Source organism: Panthera uncia, chromosome A2, assembly GCF_023721935.1.
Source record: "Panthera uncia isolate 11264 chromosome A2, Puncia_PCG_1.0, whole genome shotgun sequence".
In the NCBI taxonomy this organism is placed as follows: Eukaryota; Metazoa; Chordata; class Mammalia; order Carnivora; family Felidae; genus Panthera; species Panthera uncia.
In genome coordinates, this window is record NC_064816.1 from 2,483,133 (window position 1) to 2,502,855 (window position 19,723).

General features: G+C 63.3%; 2 protein-coding genes across 4 annotated transcripts; one reads left to right on the plus strand and one right to left on the minus strand.

Moving 5' to 3' along the window:
• Positions 1–1,283: 1,283 nt before the first annotated feature.
• On the plus strand, positions 1,284–5,792 carry TEKTIP1 (tektin bundle interacting protein 1). Of its 2 annotated transcripts, none has more exons than XM_049639600.1 (4): positions 1,284–1,596; positions 3,331–3,569; positions 3,674–3,799; positions 5,551–5,792. In XM_049639600.1, the coding sequence occupies exons 1-4, from the start codon at positions 1,505–1,507 to the stop codon at positions 5,613–5,615; spliced, it is 522 nt and encodes a 173-aa protein (XP_049495557.1). In that variant the 5' UTR covers positions 1,284–1,504; the 3' UTR covers positions 5,616–5,792. The 2 variants fall into 2 exon arrangements, with proteins under 2 accessions (XP_049495557.1, XP_049495556.1); XM_049639599.1 differs by lacking the exon at positions 5,551–5,792 and adding an exon at positions 3,913–4,239 and having other exon boundaries at positions 1,295–1,596.
• MFSD12 (major facilitator superfamily domain containing 12) lies at positions 4,539–13,724 on the minus strand. Of its 2 annotated transcripts, XM_049639596.1 has the most exons (10): positions 13,339–13,723; positions 9,063–9,273; positions 7,396–7,534; positions 7,127–7,309; positions 6,812–6,904; positions 6,637–6,729; positions 5,959–6,129; positions 5,786–5,880; positions 4,810–4,940; positions 4,539–4,710 (listed from the first exon to the last, which is right to left on the minus strand). In XM_049639596.1, the coding sequence occupies exons 1-10, from the start codon at positions 13,634–13,636 to the stop codon at positions 4,694–4,696; spliced, it is 1,431 nt and encodes a 476-aa protein (XP_049495553.1). In that variant the 5' UTR covers positions 13,637–13,723; the 3' UTR covers positions 4,539–4,693. The 2 variants fall into 2 exon arrangements, with proteins under 2 accessions (XP_049495553.1, XP_049495552.1); XM_049639595.1 differs by having other exon boundaries at positions 5,786–6,129; positions 13,339–13,724.
• Positions 13,725–19,723: the final 5,999 nt, after the last annotated feature.

Sequence of the window (19,723 nt, forward strand, 5' to 3'; positions counted from 1 at the left end):
CGGGGCGGGGGGGGGGCGGTGAGATTTGTTGGTTGACCTTCGGGTGTAGCTTTTGCGAGAAAAGGGAAGGGGTGTGGTGGTGGTGGTGGTGGACGAGGTGCAGGCAGGGGCAGCGAGTGAGGGGCAGCCGGAGGGGGAGCTGAGGACTCCGCAGGGACCGTGGAAGAGAGAGATCTGGAAGTGCTGGAGGGCAGCAGGAGGTCTTGGGGCTGGGGAGGAAGGCCAGCCCCGGCCAGAGTGGGGGCAGGACCTGGCGGGGCAGGGGGCCCCAGGGGTCTCAGAAGGGTGAGCCCTCTGCCGCGAGCAGGTGCCCACAGCGGGCACGCACCCCGGCCCCTCCCTCTAGGTGAGGAGCCCCGTCTGGGGCCGTGGGGACGAGAGACACCGGACCACAGCACCTGCCTTCGTGGGCCTCTGCTGTGGCAGGAGTGGGACGGGACAGGGAGAAGCCCGCGTGGCTCTCAATGTGGCAGGTGGCAGGAGGCCCTAGAAAATGTCACCTTCGAACCCGAGGCCCAATAGAGCCTGGTGTTTGATCAAGGGCCCAGAGAGCAGGGGGCACCAGGGCGGAGAGCACAGTCCCCGCACAGGCTCTGGGGCAGAGCCTGTGAGGGGAGGGTGGGGAGCGGATGGGGCAGGGCAGGTGGGGCCTCGGGGGCCCTTGGAGTTCACGTGTCTGTTATGTGGTATATCTCGGGGCACGTATCGGTGATGTTTAGTACGTTCACGAGGTGGTGCTGCTACTGTGTCTAGTTCCAGAACATTCCACCACCCCAAAAGACAACCCGTCCCCATCAGCTGTCACTCCCTGCCCCCTCCCCAGCGCCCGGCCCCCACAAACCCCCTTCCTGTCTGTGGATGAGCCTGTTCTGGACGTTTCACATAAATGGAATCACACCCCGTGTGGCCTCTGTGTCTGGTTCCCTCCCTGAGCGTCCTGTGTTCAGGGTCCTTACGCCGGGCGGCGGGTGTGGGCGCCTCGCTCCTGCTCGTGGCCGAGGGACGTGCGTGTGCGCGGGGGACACGGTCTGTGTCTGTCGTGCCATTGAGGACTGACTGTGAACTGAGCTGTGCACGCACGTGTGAGGGTCTCGCTCCAAGTGGTGGGTCAGAAGCAGGAGAGGGACAGGGTGGGGGGTGAGGAGGGAGGGCTGGGAATGGGGGGTGAGGAGGGAGGGCTGGGAATGGGGGGGCCCGGACGGAGCTTCTGGAGAGGTGCAGCTGAGGGCACAGCCCGGAGAGCCCCATGTGAGGGTGTTCTCAGGGGGCCCAGAGAGGGGGTGGGAGCCCCGGTTTTACGGCCACCACCCGAGGCACATGCCTGCCTTTCGCCTGGTCCTCCCCCTCCCGGGGGAGGCATCCTGGGGCGGGGGCGGGTGGCGGCTGTCTGGATGGAGGCCAGCGCTGGCCGGTACCGTTGCCGGGACACCGAGGGCCTTTGTCGCTGTCAACAATGGCCCCACAGGCCTTCCAGGCGTGAGCCCCTGGGGGCCCAGAGGCAGACATGCAGACCCTGGCGTGGCAGCGGCCAGAGGCTGCCCGGCCCCACGTCCCCCAGGGGACCCTGGAAGTGGCATTCCCAGCACCTCTGTACAGGTGAGTGCGCGCCTTGCCCCCAGACCCCACCTCTGGGTCTCGGGCCAGACGGGGTCTGGTGTGGCTTCTCTTGAATGTCGTCTGATTTCTGAGCGAAGGCATGCTGGTGTTGCTCTCTCCTCCCGCCTCCTGGCCCCCTCCTCCCCCCCGCCTCTCCTCCCTCCCTGCCCACGGCCAGAGCGGGGCGCCTATGGAAACCGCAGGTCAGAGGCTCGCGTGGGCACCGCGCACGCATAGCGAGCAGACCCCAGTTTGCTGCCGCTGCTCGGAGAGCCCGGGCTGGGGGCTCCGATTTGCCCTCCCCCGGTTCTGGAAGCTGGATGTCCGACCCCAAGGGGTCAGCAGGGCTGGTTCCTTCAGGGCCTGAGGGAGACTCTCTGTCACGCCCCCCGGCTTCTTGTGTCTTCGTGGCAGTTCTTGGCACCCCCCGGGGACGCGTCACCCTGATCTCTGCCCCATCTTCACGTAGCCTTCTCCGTGTCCAAACCCCTCCTTCCAAGGACACCAGGCGCGGCACCAGGGCCAGCCTAGCCTCCCGCCTCCCAGCTTTACAGCTGTGTGTGCTGAAACCCCGTCTCCTAATAGGGTTCTGTTCTGAGATTCCAGGTGGGTATGGAATTGGGAGCCCCATTGAGGACTGGGACCGTTTTCACGGTCTTCTGCAAATCACGTGCCTCTTGCAGTGTGGGTCTCGCCAGATGGTCTTGAACTTCCCCTTGAGCGAGTGGCAGACCTGTCTGTCCATTTCCTGACACAGATGTGCCGGAACCTACCAGGCTAATCCCCGCCCCCCTTCAGGAGACATGTGGGCTTCTGGTTTTCTGGGACCAGATCTGTGCCTGCAGGCGCTGGTGAAAAAGCCTGTTGCCAGCGGCCCTGCGGGCACTGCCTCGGGGCAGCTCAGCGGCTCAGAGCCCCTGCCCGTCGTGTGCGGGAAGGAGCGGCTGTCGAGGTTTCTGCTCGAGCAAGTGTGTGCGGCTTCGGCAGCTTGGGAGGTTTTTTTTCTGCTTTACTTTTTTTTTTTTTTTTTTTTAATTTTTTTTTTTTTCAACGTTTTTTATTTATTTTTGGGACAGAGAGAGACAGAGCATGAACGGGGGAGGGGCAGAGAGAGAGGGAGACACAGAATCGGAAGCAGGCTCCAGGCTCGGAGCCATCAGCCCAGAGCCCGACGCGGGGCTCGAACTCACAGACTGCGAGATCGTGACCTGGCTGAAGTCGGACGCTTAACCGACTGCGCCACCCAGGCGCCCCTTTTCTGCTTTACTTTTAATGGTACCACGCTGTGGCTGTCTTCTCTGCCCCATGGCCTCTGTTTCCTGCACAGTCCCGTGCTCCCCCAGGGCCTTTGTATATCCACCTGGAGCTTGGTGCTGCAGCCTCCTCAGGGAAGCCGTCCTAATGCCCAGCCCAGGACAGGCTCTGGCCCCAGAGGCCGCCGGGAACAGGTGCTCCCCTTGTCCCCGCCCCCCACGTCCCCAGGGAGAAAGGCAAGCCGAAAAAGTGAAAGGTTTAGTGAGGGTGCACGGAGGCTAGAGAGGAGGGGGCCACGAAGGGTTGGCCTCCTGCTCTGCTCAGGCCTGGGGGAGGGGGGTGTCCAGGCCCTTGCGCCCTCGATGCTCGCAACGCATGGCAGGGGGTAAAAAGGCCCGTTCCAGAGCCAGCCGAGGCCCGGGGGGAGGGCGGGGAGGGCCACAGGCTCAGCCTCCTCCTCCCCGCCCTTAACCCCCTCAGCGATGACTGCCTGTCCCTGGAGGGGCCCCGCTGGACACCGGCCATCAAGCAGGCCACCCGCTGGAAGTACACGCCCCTGGGACGCGACGCAGCTGGCCAGCTGTGGTCCACCGGCCTAACCACCTCAGACCCCCGTGAGGCCTGGTACACGTTCCCGCGGGCCCCGGACAGCCCCTACCGGGAGGCCCACGGCCACTGGCACAGAGGTCACAGCTGCCGGGAGCGAAGCATGCCCTCGGGTGAGTGCTCAGCCCGGTCTTGCCCCGCCACCGGGCCAGCCCCCCAGGGGAGGGCAAGGCGAGAGATGACCTCCTCTCCCCGCCGCCCCCCCCCGCCCCCGCAGCCTGTACCCAGCACCTCCGGGAGACCGCCTGGTACGACCCTGTCATCCCTGCCCAGTACAGGAACCCCAGCACACGGTGGGGGAGCATGCTGTGGAGGGACAGACTCATCCGGGGCAAGGAGTACGGTGAGGACCGGGGGCCCAGAGATCTGGGGGAGCGAGGCCCCTGGAGCGAAGTGGAGACCGCCCAGGGCCAGAAAGCGGGGGACAGGAGGTGACCTGGGTCCTGGCCCCTACAGTGGTCAACAGGCACCAATACCGGGTGGAGCCACCGTGGCGGTCGGACCACGTGCCGTACCTGTCGGTGCCACGGCGGCCGTGCCACGCCACCCAGAGCTACCGGCGGTGGAGCCTAGAGCCTTACCGCCCCTCCGCCAACCAGCGGCCCCCGCCCGCCCACCTGCCCGTCCGCTGATAAAGGTCACGCTGCCAGCACCGCCCCTGCAGGGACCCCTGTGCCTCTGACACTGCCCCCCCCCCCCCGACCCTGTGCATCTCTCCACTTCTGGGGCCTGGGAGGGTCTTGGGTGGCCAGGCGGCCAGATAAAGGGAGCTGCTAACCGAGACCTTGGCGACCAGAACTCTGGGACGAAGGCAGATGGACCCTGGAGGCGCCGGCTGCCCCCTCCCCACTCTGGGCCCCGGGCAGACAGCTGAGGCCACAGTCCTCACCCCTGGGTGGCTTTTTATTCATAGCCAGTCGTGGCCTTGGGCACAGGGGTGTGGGACTGGGTCCCCCCCCCAACCCCCGAGCCTGAGGCTCCCATCAGGCCCAGTGACGACACCGTTTGTCCAGGGACCCGGCAGCACCTAGGAAACCCCGACCGAGCCTGGGGTGACGGGTGAGCTGGGCGCTCCCCTGGATCCCAGAGGGCCAAGCTCAGAGTCTGGGCTGCTGACCGCCTGCCCTCACCTGCCGCCCTCACAGCCGGGTGAGGATGGGGGGCAGGGATGGGAGCTGGGCATGGCCTATAGAGTTCATGTGCACAGGACCGCGACCGTGGGGGGACGGTGTCAGGGTTAGGCTCCGGGGTCCCCTGCAAGAGAAAGGGATGAGGGTAGTCAGTGAGGCCAGAGCCTGCCAGGGGCCCAGCCCCGCCGCCCGTGGTCAAGGGTGGGGCGCGGCCCCAACTCACAGCTCCGCAGGCGGATGGGCCAGATCAGGAGACTGCACAGACAGAGGGTGGCGGCCACGCCCACGCCACCAGTCACAGCCACCATCACCCAGTGGTAGAAGCCTACGCAGGCCCGGCAGCAGAGCTCCAAGCTAGGGGTGGGGCAGAAGCAGGTGAGCCGACATCCGTCAGGACCCGTCAGCCTGGGCCTCCCGCTCAGCCGTCGGGCAGCCGGAACCAGAGAGCCACCCTCAGCACCCCCTCACCCAGCTGGACTGCCACAGTCCCCTGCTCCCGGTTGTGCCAACAGCAGCCACCAGAGGGCTCCCCCCCTGCCTCGGCCCTGCACACCTGCACTGCCCCCTCCCTGCCCCCCTCCTCCTCCTCTTGTCGCCCTCACTTCCTCTGCTCCAGCCACAGAGGCCTCCTCTTTGCTGTTCCTCCCCGTTTACCTGGGACTCCCTGACAGCCACCAAGGCTCAGGTCCAGTGTCCTCTCCTCAAGGAAGCCCACCCTGACCGCTTGCCCCAGTCAGGCTCCCACAAGCGGTGTTTCCTACACACCTTGCATTGGTCTGGATCACGCAGCCGTGTGCTTATTAAAGTGGCTGGCGTTGCCCCCAGGTCCCTGAGGACGGGAACAGACCGCCCTTGTTCCCAGAGCCCAGACTTCTACGAGGCTCAGCCTCAGTGCGCTAGAACCACCGGGGTCTGGAACCTTACAGGTTCTCAGGGCCTGAACAAGACTCTGGCTTTGCCCCAGCCCTGCCCACGGCCCTGGTACATCCGAATGCTGTGTCCTCGGCGCACAGCGGACCCCGCGTTTGATTCCCAAGTAAGCCAAGTGCCGGAGGTAAGGAACAGCCGGGTGTCCCCCCTGTGAGAACCCGCCAGCGTGCCGCCTCGGGCCCAGGCTGAGTCCCCAGATCCCGGGCAGCGCCTGGCACCCGGCACGCACTCGGCACGTCTTACTAAGTGAGGAAGTGAGCAGCACTCACGAGCAGGGATGCAGGCTCTGGATGGCCATGACCGCCAGCCCGTTGGCCACCTTATCCGAGAAGCTCATGGCACCATACACGAAGGCTCCGCTGTGCTGGGGGACACGGGCAGGCAGGTCACAGCCCGGCCCCGGTCCCCCAACCCCCCACCCGGTCTGCACCATCAGCCTTACCGTGTGGGGGCCGATGAGGTCGGCCGTCATGGCCAGCGAGGTGACGAGGATCGTGGCACAGCCCGTGCCCAGCAGCACGGCGGCTACGTACACGGCCACGCCGAGCCTGTCTGCCAGCGCCACCCAGGCGGCGAAGGCCAGGATCACCAGGAGGCCCGCGAAGTAGGTCAGCTGTGGAGGAGCGGGCCCAGGTCAGGCCCGCCTCGCCCTTGCCGGTCGGCACGTACCCCCTCTGCCCTTCAGTCTGCTGTACCTCCGGGCCGGCCGCAGCCTGGAGGGGCGAGGGGAGCCATCCCTACGGGGCCCCTGGCTCGGACCCCACAAGCCTCGGGGGCCTGGGGGCTGCAGCGCCACAGAGCCCGCACTGTGGGGCCACGGCCGCGCCCGAGTCCATTAAAGTTAAACAGAGTGAAATGTTCAGTTCCTTAGTCACGCTGGCCAGAGTTCAAGGGCTCCATGCCACCGCTGGCCGCTGCCCCTGGCAGCCCCAAGTTCTAGAACCCTGGGGCCCTGAGTCGCTCCGAGGCGGGGACTCTAGACCTCCCAGACACGGGGCTTCCACGGTGTGGGTGCCGCGGTCCGGAGCCGCCTCCCCACCCCCACCCCCCCCCCCCCCCCCCCCCCCCCCCCACCCCTCTGCTGTGGGATCCTTCCCGCCCCCCCCGCCCGCCCACTTACGTTCCTCCCGATGCACTTGTTGACCGGCTTCATGAGGAAGGACGAGCAGAATCCGCTGACGTACATCACCAGCGGGATGGTGGCGATGAACTTCTGTCGGGGCAGAGCGCAGGCGTGCCTGTCACGGGCGGACCCCTCCTCCCCGCTCCGCGCCAGCCCGCGCCGCCCAGCTCACCTTGGGCAGGTCGAGCGAGTAGGTGAGGTACATGGCTATGTACGTCTGGGACAGGTTCACGATGAGCCTCGTGCTCATGTACAGCAGGCCCACCTGCGGGCAGAGAAGGCTGGGCTCCGACGGCACGCCCTGCCCCCATCGGCAGGGGACACGGGGCCCACGGGAGCCGCCTGCAGGGAGGAGGGCCGCTAGGGACAAAGAACGTCTGCCCGGGGGTACAGGACGATGGAGTGACACTCCCCCCCCCCCCCCCCCCCCCCCCGGGCCTCAGGTCCAGCCCCACTCTGTCCCCCCCCCCCCCCCCCCTCAGCACACCTGATAGAAGGCGGGCTCCCGCAGCCAGTGTTTCCAGAGCAGCAGGGGCTGGGCGGTGGGCGGGGCCAGCAGCGGGCTGCGCTCGGCGGGCTCCTCCGCCCGCGGCCGGCGCCCTTCCCTCGTGCCCGCGTGGAACAGCAGCGAGAAGACGGCTCCCACTCCGACCACCAGCAGGGACAGGTTCTGGAGGCCAGGCGGGACAGGGGTCGGCCGGAGCCCAAGCCCCGGGGGCCGGGGCCCCGGGGTGTCCCGCCCGGGGCCCAGCTCACCTGGAACACCCGCGCGTCTCGGACGCCCAGCTGGTCACGGGCGTCCCGGGCCACGTCCGTGTGCGGGGAGCCCTGCAGGCGGAGCAGCAGCCAGGCGGCACCGTACACGGTGATGTTGGCCACCACGGTGAAGGCGTACCTGGCGGGAGGCAGGCGAGGCTTCGGCGCGGCGGCCCGGGAGGGCGCACGGCGGCCGCTTCCCCGGGGGCCCGCGCCGCCAGAGCCACCGCTGGCATCCGGGGAATCTCTGGCTGCTGGGTGATCTCAGCCACTAAACGTCGGGTGGCCCCAGGAAAGCCCCGGCCACGCGTTATCCGAGGATTGACAATGACCCACGAGTCCACCACGACGACCCGAGCCGTCCGGGCACCGAGACTCGGGGAAGCAGGGCCATGGCCCACACGCCTGTGCGCTGGAGATGCTCAGAAGCCAGGATGTGGGGATTCTTGGTTCCCAGCTCCTGGGCCAGGGCCACATGGTCTAGAAGCATCCAGGCCTGCTCCTGCCCGCAGCCCTAGAACAGTGTCCCTCCGGGGCTTGGGGGCAGAGCCTCTGGATCTCACACCAGGACTCAGTTTCCCTTCCTGAAAGTGAGCACAACACCCCCAGAGATCAGAGTGAATTGGCCACAAGGCTGGTGGTGAAGCATTGGCAGGTGGAAGGTGTCCCCCCGAGCTCGGTCTCAGCCCTGCCTGGCCCGCCAGCTGGGGCCCTCGGGCCCGGCGCAACCCCCGTCATTGGCGCCCACGGCTCCGCGCCATGATGTGGAAGTCAGAGGCCGGGCTGGGCAGCGCTGGGGCCAAGCGGACCGAGGTGGAGAAGGCAAGGCCCCACTGAAGGTGCCAGAGGAGTGCACGCTCCGGGTGCCTCCCGTGAGCCAGTCCTCCCCCCAGCTCCGGCCACAGGGGCCGCCACCACCTGTGCTAGCCCTTCTGCCTGGCACTTGATCATCTCCTGTACCCTTGTCCCGCTGCACACTGGCCCGAAGGGGCGGGCTCTGCACCAAGCCTGGCCTTGCCATGATGATCAAAGATAATCCACACAAAGGGCCTAGAACTGTGCCTGCACCTGCGCACAGCAAGCACTGCATAAATGCTCCCGTTACCATATCCAGGAGAACCTCCTTCAGTGCCTCAAACCAGCCAACAGACAAGCCCGGCGCCAGCTGTATCCATGTGGGCAAGCTGGAGTCTAAGATGGCCCTCGATCTTCCCACGCCCTGGTCGCGTCCTAATCCCTCCCCTCGGGAAGGGGACTGTGGATAAGCGAGATCACTCCCACTTTTTACGTAAAAGTTACAAAGGTAAGGGGTCCTGCAGGTATAATTAATGGAGATTATCCTGGGTGAGCCAAGCCTAATCAGGAGATCCGTAGGAAAACCCAAGCCTCGGGCGAGACCCCAGGCGTAGCCACCACCTCGACGGGGGCCTCCAGACAGACCGGGGGGGCAGAAAGTAGAGCTGAGCAGTCAGGCTCCACACCCACAGCGACCGGGAGATGCTATCTGGTGCCGTTTTAAGCTGCTGACTCTGTGGCCGCAACGGCGGAGGGATACGCCATCGTACAGACGGGTCACGCGGCGCTGGCGGTCCCGGAGCCACACGGCCAAGCGGAGCCCAAAGGCGGACGGCGCCCCGGTCTCCGGGCCTCGCCGGTGCCCCACGTACCTGAGGGCCGTGAGCTCCACCTTCTCGTGGTCGTTGGTGACGAGCTCCGGGATGAGGCTGAGGTGGGCGATCTGCGTGGCGGCCCAGCCGAACTGGAAGATCACGATGAACGGCCCGTAGTAGAGGAGGGCGGCCCACTCCGGGGTACCCGCCCCGCAGCCCAGGCACGGGCTGAAGATGAAGGGGAAGGACAGCAGGACACAGACGGTGCCTGTGGACGAACGGAGAGCGGGGCGGTCACCCCACGGGGCCTTCCCACGAGCCCGCGGCTCCCCGGGGCGGGACCAGGCGGGGACGAGCCAGGCCCGGAAAAGGCCCTCGCAAAGTCCTACAGTGGGGTCGGAGTCAGCAGGTGAAGGGTTCCCCGGACAGACCGGGAAGCCGAGGCAGAGGGACCCAAGGTCATGCGGCCCAAGAGGACGGCGGAGCCAGGCCTCCACCTGCCAGTTCAGGTGACGCGCCCCCGGTGTCTAATGGGGAAACTGAGGCACGTGAGGTCACGTGCTATAGCGAGTACAAGGGCAGGGCCAGGACCTCCAGCCAAGTGTTAGGAAAGGACAAGGACGAGGCCTCCCCACGCCAGCCTCGGGCCCCCCAGGGTAACAGGGCGGGGGGGTGGGGGGGAGGGGTGCGGAGGGAATGAGAGGAGCCGCGGGTCGGCAGGTTGAAAGGGCGCCATTTAGGCCCCCAACTTCCCCCTCCTGCCTCGCCCGGTAGGGCCTTTTCCTCCCCCAGCTCCTACCAAGCGGCCCACGGGGCTACCAGCCGTCAGAAGGCCAGGGGACGCCGGGTGAGGCTACACTGGACCCTGCCCTCCCTGAGCCCCAGTGTCCCCATCAGCTCAGGAGGAGGCCTGGCCTCTTCCTGGAAAAAAGCCCGATACCTCAGAACAAGCCCAAGTCCTCAAGGGCAGCCAACAGGCCCTGCGGGACCGGCCCTGCCCCCTCTGCCCCAGCCACAACGGGCCTCCTCCCTGCCCCCGCACGCCAGGCTCCGTGCTACCCCAGGGCCTTTGCACAGGTCGTCCTGCTGCGTGGAATGCTATTCCCTCACACCGTCCCAGCAAGGCTGAGTCCTTTTCGTCCCTCAGAACTCAACTCAAACGCCACCTCCTCAGAAAAGCTCTCCCTGGCCGACGCAGTCACCGGCCGTCCCGTCCCCGCCCCGACGCAGCCCATCTGGACACGGCTTCCTTCTCATGTGCCTTAGCACACACACGGATGTTTCTGTCTCTGCTTGTTTCCTGCCTGCCTCCCCCGCCAGACCAGGCTCTGGGAGGGCGGACGACAGGTCTCTCTGGGTCACTTGTGTGGCCCTGGCCCACCAGCACGGGGCCCGGTACAGACTTTTTGAGTGACTAACTGATAATATTAATAATGCCACCAATTTACAGCCTGAAGAGGTGGGTGTTCCCACCATCCCCATTTTCCAGCCGAGGACCCAGGTCCATCGTGTGAGCCGCAGAGCCGAGAACCCAGCCTGCTGCCACCTCCCCACCCCGCCCCCGAGCTGCTCCTTCCCTCCAGCTCAGGGCCCTCTCCCCCACCTCCCCGCTGGGCCCAGCAGCTGGCCTCCCCTCCTCCCCCGAGGCTCTGGACCTCACGCCCCGACGCGGGGCCCACGTCCGCAGTCCCGGGATGGGGAAGTGAAACCAAACCCAGCTTTCCTTGCTATGTCTCTGGAACTGGCGATGGGCGGGGCATCCCGATCCGATTCCTGGGGGCGCCGGGGCCCTGGAGGCCCCCGCAGGGCCCAGGCACAAACTGTACACTCTGGTCAGAAGAATGCGCTGCCCTGGCCAGAACCCGCCCTGGAGCCGGCCAGGCCAGGTTAACCATTGTCTGGACGAGGCTGCCTGGCTGGGGGACCTTGGGCAAGGGACTTGGGGCCTCAGTTTCCAGAAAGTGGAAATAACAAAAAAATCTGCCTCTCAAAGTCAGCATGAGTTAACATGCAAAGGGCACCGGGTGGCTCAGTGGGTTGAGTGTCCGACTTCGGCTCAGCTCAGCTCAGCTCATGATCTCACGGTTCGTGGGTTCGAGTCCCGCGTCGGACTCTGTGCTGACAGCTCGGAGCCTGGAGCCTGGAGCCTGGAGCCTGCTTCGGATTCTGTGTCTCCCTCTCTCTTTGCCCCCCGCCCCCAACTTGTGCTCTGTCTCACTCGCTCTCAAAAAGAAACATTAAAAAATTTAAAAATAAAAAAGATTAACGTGCAAAACCTGCCTCGGGAGCTTTAAAACTGTGGTAGGTCACATTTGCACAGCTGTCTCAACCGGCCGGAATGCACACGCACACACACTCCTATCCATCCTTCAAACCCCCAAAGCTAACGTCCCTTCCTTCAGAGCTCTGCTTCTCCCTTATGAAACCTAGTCCACCCACATGCCCCAGCGTGGACCCCACGGAGAATCATCCCCTGTCTGGCTGTATCCTCTCGGGGCTGGGGGAAGCCCAGAGAGCTTGTTAAGGGAAAAAGTGAATCCATCACCACCGGCCACAGGCTCAGCGGCCAAAAAAAAAAAAAAAAAAAAAAAGAGAGAAGTGGGAAGGGTTGCCAAGGTGACTTTCACTCAGGTCCCCTTATCAGGCCTCAAGAGGGGCTGCCTCAGCTTCCTCTCAGATCCTCCTGGGTCTCCCCACACGCTCACCCTGCGGCGGAGAAGGGGAAGGGGTGCAGGTGGAGGCCGTGGTGCCTGGTAGGGGTGCGTAGCCCCCAGGCCGGTTGTACATAAATACAAAGCCGGCTCTTTATTTATAAAGGTGCCTAACCTTTGCAGGGGGGAGGGGATGCCGATTCTTCCTCTGGGGTCTGGTGGGAGCCTCACCGAACCCCAGGCCTCCCACCTATGAAAGGGGCGCAGAATCAGGCTGCTAACAGCGTGCACTCCCGGGGACCCCTTCCCATGGCTGCTTCCGGCTCCCCAGGGGTGGCTCCCCTGTCGGCCCAGGGAGAAGACCCCCACACCCACGTATCTGTCACCTGTCAGGCCTAGGAACTATCGCGTTTGCTCGTCAAGGAGTTGACCTGAACAGAACTGCGTTTGAGGCCGGGCTCTCAGACTCTGCAAGCAATCCCCGCACCGGCCCAAAGAGGAGCACCTTTCCCGTCCGCTTTTCAGAGGGGAGCACCAGTCTGAGTCTCCCGTGTCTCCCTGCTCCCCTCCCCGGCCGCTACAGTCTAAAGTGACCCCAGGGCAGCCTGGGTGTCCTCGGCGCCCGAGAATCCCGACCTCCGGCCGCTTGGAGATCTGCTGCACCTGGCAAAAACAGCACTCACGAGGGCCCAGGGCAAGTCACTGCCTCCTCGGTCACTGTTCCCAAGGGCAAGGAGACATCGGCCGGCCCCTCCTAGCTTCTAGAAAGCTGCCGCCCAGAATTCGCAGGGCAGGATTCCTGTGCCTGCCTCCCGAAATGCCCGGCGGGCCCCAAATGCCGGGAGGCACCCGTGCCAGGGGGAGGTGGGCAGAGAAAGCGGCGGGGGCTAATCTCAAGGCCCAGGGTCCACGGCGGCACAGAAGGGATGCTGGGAGGCCGGCCTTATCAAGGGTGTGCACGGGGCGGGGCACCCCAGCTCAGGGGCACCTGCCTGCACCCCCTCACCAACACAGGTGTTCTGACAGCTCCCCCAGAGCCCCACCCCGTTGGCCCCGCAGACCCCAGCCCCCTCAGCCAGACAGACACAGACCCCTGACTCCTTGGTCTTACCTGCCCCCAAGTCTTGGCTCGGGGACAGCACCCTCAAACCTCCCAAGCACCAGGCTGCCCGAGCCGGGGCAGACGATGGGCAGAGGCACACCGGAGAAACGGACAGACTGACGGGGGCGGGGGGGGGGGGGGGGGGGGGCCCCCGGGCCAACCGGCGGGGGGGGGGGGGGGGGGGGGGGGGGGGGTCTAGGCAGCCTGACCCCCCACTCACACCGAGTTGTCCTGGGTGGTCACCCAGACAGACAAACAGAGAAGCCAGACCAGGCAGAGCGACAGAGGTGGCACTAGGCAGGCAGAGCGTTCAGGGTGCCCATGGGGGTCAGAGAGAAAGACAAAGGGAAGTGACACCGGAGGGTCACATGAGCGGTCAGATGGCAGACAGAAGGAGTACAGGGCAGCTAAGCAGACAGATGGGGGAGGCTCATGGACGGGGCAGAGTACTGGACGCAGGAGGTTCGGGCCTAGGGCAGGCGGGCACAGGAGGCAGGCTCGGGGCCCCGGGGCAGGCAGTCCGACGGGGGAGGCTCGAGCCAGCGGGCAGTCAGACGGAGGAGGCTCGGCCGAGACTTACCGACCAGGTGCCAAGCCTTCCGAGGGCCGCAGCGGGCGCAGCGGCCGGCGGCGCGGTCGGCCTCGTAGCCCACGAGGGGCGTACACAGCCCGTCGGCCACCTGGCCGAGCAGCAGCAGCAGGCCCGCGCCGCGGGAGCTGTAAGCGCGCACCGAGTGCAGGTAGAGCAGCAGGTAGGTGAACCACATGGACGCGCACAGGTCGTTGAGGAAGTGGCCCACGGCGTAGCTCAGCCGAGCGGCCAGGGACAGTGGCCGCGGGGGCGCCCCCGCTCCGGCTGCTGGGGGCCCCGGGCCCATGGCCGCGCCCCGGACTCCGGCCGGGCGGTCGGGCGCGCGGCAGACGCCCCGCTCTCCCCGCGCCGCCGCCCAAGTCCGCCCCGCGGAGCGCGCAGGCCGAGCCCCGAGCCCAAAATTAAGGCCGGGTCGGGGCGGGGCGGGGCAGGCTGACGGCCGCCTCCACCAATCGGGGCCGCGCGCCGGGACCCGGAAGCCAATAACCAGAGAGAGGGGCGTGGCCTCGGGGCCGGTTCGGCCTCCGTGCCGGGCGCCGGCGGGGTGAGACGGTCCTAGCGCCGGACGGTTCGCCCTGGGGTGAGAGGGACCCCCACGCACGTGGGCGGCGACACGGGAGCGCCCACGCCCGGACCCCTGCCTTCAGGCCGGCGCCCCCCTCGCCTGACGGCAGCGCTACGAGGCCTACCGTGGGGGCCGGGAGGGGGGTGGGCTGGGGGGCGCGGGAGATGGGGGAGAATTCTGAGTCTGAGCTCGCCCCTCCTCGGGGTCCGGTGACTTCCCGACCCGGAGAGACCCAGTCGGACGCGGAGAGGACGCATTCGTTCTAATTAATTACTTATTAAGGATAATAATGGGGATAATCATCATAATAACACCAGCTGGTGTTTAATGAGCGCCGGCTGTGCCAAACGGCCCACGTGGGTTTTCTCACCCAAGCCTGGAGGGAAGCGAAGCGAGTGTCTCCCATTTCACACAGGCCCAGAGAACGGAGCGGCCGTGCCCCGGGGGCTCAGGGAGTCAGGTGCCTGCGAGGCCTGTGCTCGCAACCCCTCCCCACCCTCCTCCAACCGCCCTCCCACGACTGGGTCACCACACGAGCCGTTTCAAGTTCCCCCAAGCGTTGGGTGCGGTTGTGCCCCCGCGCCCCCAGGGCCCCTCCGGCGGTGGTTGAACATCTGCACTCCAGCCAGAAACCCCACTCCCTCCCGGCTGTTCCAGCCTTTAACTCTGGAGGGCCTCAGTCTCCCCAGATCTGGAATGGGTATAATGCACATTAAAAGTGATATGGGGGGGGAGGGGGTGCCGTAGCGCCTGGGTCGTTCAGTCCAGTAAGCTTCCTACTTTGGCTCAGGTCATGATCTCCCCGGTCCTTGGGTTCAAGTTCCCTTCCGCCTCTGTGCTGACACCTCGGAGCCTCGAGTCTGCTTCGGATTCTGGGTCTTCCTGGAGAGGCAGAGAGAGAAGGAGACACAGAATATTTGAAAAAGACATACACACACACACACACACACACACACACACACACACACACACTGTGCGCGACCGGGGGGAGGGGCAGAGAGAGAGGGAGACACAGAATCAGAAGCAGGCTCCAGGCCCTGAGCTGTCAGCACAGAGCCCAACGCGGGGCTCGAACTCACGAGCCGTGAGATCATGACCATGACCTGAGCCGAAGCCGGACGCTCAACCGACTGAGCCACCCAGGCGCCCCTGAAAAATTGTAAGTGATATAAGGGGACCTGGCTGGCTCAGTTGGTAGAGAGCGTGACTCGATCTCAGGGTCCTGAGTTCCAGTCCCACGCTGGGTGTAGAGATTACTTAAAATAAATAAATACATAAAATATTTTTCAAGTGATATCATTGTTAGCTCTTAATAGTCTCAGAAGCTCTACTCATCACCCCTTCCTCCCCTGTCATTATACAGTACTCTGCGCTGGCCCACATCATAACCCTGATATCTGCTTTCCCTCACTCCCCGCCCCCAACCCCTGCTGTCGCTGGGTCCCCCACTGAACTTTGATCCCCATGAAGGCAGGGACTGGCTTAGTCACTCTGTTGTCTCCAGGAATGCCCAGCCCATAAGAGGAGCCCAAGAAATATCTGTCCATGGGGCGCCCGGGTGGCTCAGTGGGGTAAGCGCCCAACTTCAGCTCAGGTCGTGATCTCACAGGTTCGGGAGTTCGAGCCCCGCGTCGGGCTCCGTGCTGACAGCTCAGAGCCTGGAGCCTGCTTCGGATTCTGAGTCTTCCTCTCTCTCTGCCCCTCCCCCTCCCCTGCTTGTTCTCCTCTCTCTCTCTCTCTCTCTTAAAAATAAATAAATAAAAACTTAAAAGAAATATCTGTCCAATGATTGGTGGGCATGCGAAGGCAGAGATTCAGAAGTGTAGACGGAAACCGGGAAACAGACCGCAACCCACGGACAAACCGGAGGCTCAGGCAGCCCAAGGGGGTCCCAGCCCAGACTACCCACCGCAATACCCACGCTTTTATGAAAAGGAGCCTGGAAAATGGGTGTGGAGGGGGTAATGGGGACTCAAGAGAGAAGCTAGCAGGGAGCGGGGAGATAAGAGGCTGAGGTCACCGATTTGGAGGAGATAAATGATAAGGAGAGACAAGAATCTGAATTCTTTCCTTCGTGTGGGGCAAGCTCCCCTTCTGTTTCCCTGGGGGAGTAAAAGAACACCTGAAGAAACTCTTGCCTCACTCAGCTTTACGGGGCTTGTAAAATACCCGCCTCAGCTTTTAAAATATTTGCTAAGGTTTTAAAGGGGCGCCTGGGTGGCTCAGTCGGTTGAGCATCCGACTTTGGCTCAGGTCATGATCTCACAGTTCCTGGGTTCAGGCCCCGCGTCGGGCTCTGTGCTGACAGCTCGGAGCCTGGAGCTGCTTCGGATTCTGTGTCTCCCTCTCTCTCTGCCCCTTCCCCGTTCATGCTCTGCCTCTCCCTGTCTCTCAAAAATGAATAAACGTTAAAAAAATTTTTTTTAATAAATAAAAATAAATATCTGTTCAGGTTTTATTTATTTCAGTAATCTCTCCCCCCAACCCAACGTGGGGCTCAAACTCACGACCAAGAGTCTCTTGCTCTAGGGACTGAGCCCGCCAGGCCACCCCCCACCTACATTTTGCATTCACGTTTCTCATCTCCAGTCTTCCCACCTCCCCAGGAGATCTTACAGTACCTCTGGCCCATTTTTCCAGGGAAAACAGGCTTTCACAGAAGTCCTTGCCAGAGGGCACACAGCTCACAAGAGGCAGATTCAGGATCCAAACTGGGCCCCGCGTGATCTCCAGCATCTTTGAGTTCTTTTTTTAAATTTTTTTTTAACGTTTTTATTTTAATTTTTGAGAGGCAGAGACAGAGCGCTAGTTGGGGAGGGGCAGAGAGAGAGAGGGAGACACAGAATCCGAAGCAGGCTCCGGGCTCTGAGCTGTCAGCACGGAGCCCGACGCGGGGCTCGAACCCACAGACTGTGAGATCATGACCCGAGCTGAAGTCGGACGCTTAACCGGCTGAGCCACCCGGGAGCCCTGAACATCTTTGAGTCCTTTCTGCACTGGCCCGGGAGGACCCACCTGAAGGTACCCTTACCAGCCTCCTGCGTGGGTCGGGAACCCACAGGGACCCTCCCCCAGCAGCCCTTCCGGCAGAGGCACCACGGAGGAGGGGGTGGGGGGTTGGCAGAAGGACAGACAAATGTCTGGCTTTTACTTCCAGGTCCCTGGGGAGCCACGTAGGGTTCTGAGAGGAGGTGGGAGGGTCAGATAAAAAGCTGTACGAGGGCGGGGACTGGGCAGTCTACTCGAAAGTGGGCCTCAGCTGCAGGGGTTGGGAAACCAGTGGAGGGCACACATGCCTGCCCCCCCATAAGAGTGGGGGTCAGATTTGCCAGGAAGATCAGAGAAGGTCCTGCCCGAGAGGGAGGATGTGAGAGAGAGTGGAATGCCTTGCCCTCAGGATGGGACAGAGACAGACTTGGGGTCAGGAGAGATCCAGACAGGCTTTGATGTCCCCGGAGCACCCCCAGCTGCCCCCCAGCCCCTGCTGGAGATCGGATGTCCCGGTGGCCCCAGTAGGAAGAGGGGTTTGCTTTGATCTTCCCTCAGACCCAGCCCAGGAGGACTGGGAGTAGGGGTGGGGAGGAGAAGAGGGGAGAGGCGGAAGGAAGGGGAGGGAGGGCTCCTAGAACCCAGGGAAACAGCCAGGAACTTCCTTAGATTCCTGGGGTGGCTTGGGGGGCCCAGGCAGCCTCAGGCAATCCCCCGAGCCTCAGTTTCCGTCTTTGTAATGGGCATGACAGCAGCACTGCTGAATAGGGTTAGGGGAGATTAGGCAGGTGAGGAGTCGACCCGCAGAACAGGGTTTCCCAGCCCAGGCACTGCTGACACAGGGCACCAGATCATTCTTTGTGGGGATGGGGGTGGGGGTGGGGGGCTGTCCTGTGCATCCCAGCACAGGAGCAGACTCCGGCCCCCTCCACATTGCTACAACCAAAAATGTGTCTAGGCTTTGCCCAATGTCTCCCTCAGTTACCCTGGGTGGCAACCGCTCACTGTACTAGAAAATTCTCTGCGACAGGGGTCTGAAGCTGCATGGACAAAACCAGCAAACGCTTTCAGTAACAATGACCAGCCCGGCCCGGTTCTGAGGGAGAACATTAGTTATACATTCTTTTAATGTTTATTCATTTGAGAGAGAGAGAGAAAGAGGGGGGGGAGGGGCAGAGAGTGAGGGAGACACAGAATCTGAAGCAGGATCCAGGCTCTGAGCAGTCAGCACAGGGCCGGACGTGGGGCTCGAACCCACAAACCTTGAGATCATGACCTGAGCCGAAGTCGCAAGGTCAAGGGGCGAAACCACCCAGGCGCCCCTAAGGGAGAACATTAGTTAAACTCATTAGACCCTTACAAAGACCTCCTGGGGGTGGGGGTAGACTCAGTTATCCCACTTCACAGAGAGGCAGACTGAGGCTCAGAGAGTTTGTAAATTGCTCAAGCCACACATGAAGGGCTCAGGGCCACCTCCCGGAGCTTCTGAGGGTCCAGCAGCAGCCGGGGGGGGGGTGCCCCCTCCTCAGAGGTTTGAGACCCCAGCCCCCACACCCCTTCTTTCCAGCAGCTATGACCTGTGTGTCCTCATCCCTTCTTTGTCCTTCCCAGCAGCCCCCCTGTGTTAAATTTGTCCCTAAACAAGCCCGAGGAGGGCTGGGATGTCCTGAGAGAGCGCGAACCGCATTCTCGATTCTTCTGTGTCTTCCTACGTGCCCCGGAAAAGCAGTCCACGGGCCCCAGACAGCAGCGAGGGCTGTCACAGCATCAGCCAGGGCTGCTTAGACCGTGGTGGCCCCTCGGACTGCCTGGCCACGCAGGGCACCCGGCCACGCAGGGGCAGGTGACGGAGCGAAAGCGGCAAGTGGCAGGCTGATGTTCACATCTTCAGCATGGTGGCGGTGCGATCATTCAACACAAGATGTGGCCTCACGTTGGCACAGAAACATACACGTGTACGTGTGTGTGTGTCGTGTCTGGCATTGTGTTTCCCCCCACAAACGCAAATCAGCGGGTGGAAGTCCTAACTCCCCAGGACCTTGGAACGCGCGACCTCACGTGCCCATAGGGCCATCGCAGACATGCTGCGTTCGGGTGACGTCACACGGGTATAGGGCAGTATTGACCCACTGAAAAGGGAAATCCGGACACAGACACACGGGGCGAAGCCAGGTGACAAGGAAGGCCAAGAGAGCGGGGTGGCACCTGATTAAGCCAAGGAACACCAAAGATGGCCAGTGACCCCCCCAGAAGCCGGAGAGCCTGTGGCACATTCTCCCTCGGGGCCTCAGAAACAACCAGCTCTGATCGAGTCCTTGAGGTTGGACCTCTAGGCCCCAGAAGTGTGAGGCGATACGTTCACAGTAGTTCAAGGCCCCGGTTTGTGGTGTTTTGCTGGTGCAAGCCCTAGAGGACGATCATTCTGTGCATGTGTGTGTGTGTGTGTGTGTGTGTGTGTGTGTGTGTGTGTGTAGGAAAAGTTTTAGTAAGAAGCGTAACAAGCTGATAACGGGGAATATGGTGGATGCGTGGCGGCCTTAATTACACAGACTTTACTTCGGATTTCCACGTTATTTGCATCGTAAGATTAATTTCAAAAACAAAGAAGCTTAAGCCATCCTTAATGGATCTTGTATTTCCAGGTCTGCAGGTTGGGATTCTCTTCCTGGCCTCCGACGACACAAATTTCCCGATGAAACGCAGAAATGTTGGCAAAGAAAGGAACGCACGCAATTTACGACTTTCGGCAGCCGTGGTTGCTGGTTTTCCCCGAGAGCTGGGTATTGAGAGGCGTTTACGTTGCTAAGAAAAAGCAAGGGG

Bases quoted from the DNA above. Each gene is read 5' to 3' on its own strand.
- TEKTIP1 (XM_049639599.1), top strand. From the start codon at position 1,505: ATGCAGACCCTGGCGTGGCAGCGGCCAGAGGCTGCCCGGCCCCACGTC. The intron at 3,570-3,673 runs GTGAGTGCTCAG...CCGCCCCCGCAG, and splicing joins GGAGCGAAGCATGCCCTCGG to CCTGTACCCAGCACCTCCGG. The intron at 3,800-3,912 runs GTGAGGACCGGG...TGGCCCCTACAG, and splicing joins CATCCGGGGCAAGGAGTACG to TGGTCAACAGGCACCAATAC.
- MFSD12 (XM_049639595.1), bottom strand. From the start codon at position 13,636: ATGGGCCCGGGGCCCCCAGCAGCCGGAGCGGGGGCGCCCCCGCGGCCA. The intron at 9,274-13,338 runs GTAAGTCTCGGC...GTTCGTCCACAG, and splicing joins GAAGGCTTGGCACCTGGTCG to GCACCGTCTGTGTCCTGCTG. The intron at 7,310-7,395 runs GTGAGCTGGGCC...CCTGGCCTCCAG, and splicing joins GAGACGCGCGGGTGTTCCAG to AACCTGTCCCTGCTGGTGGT.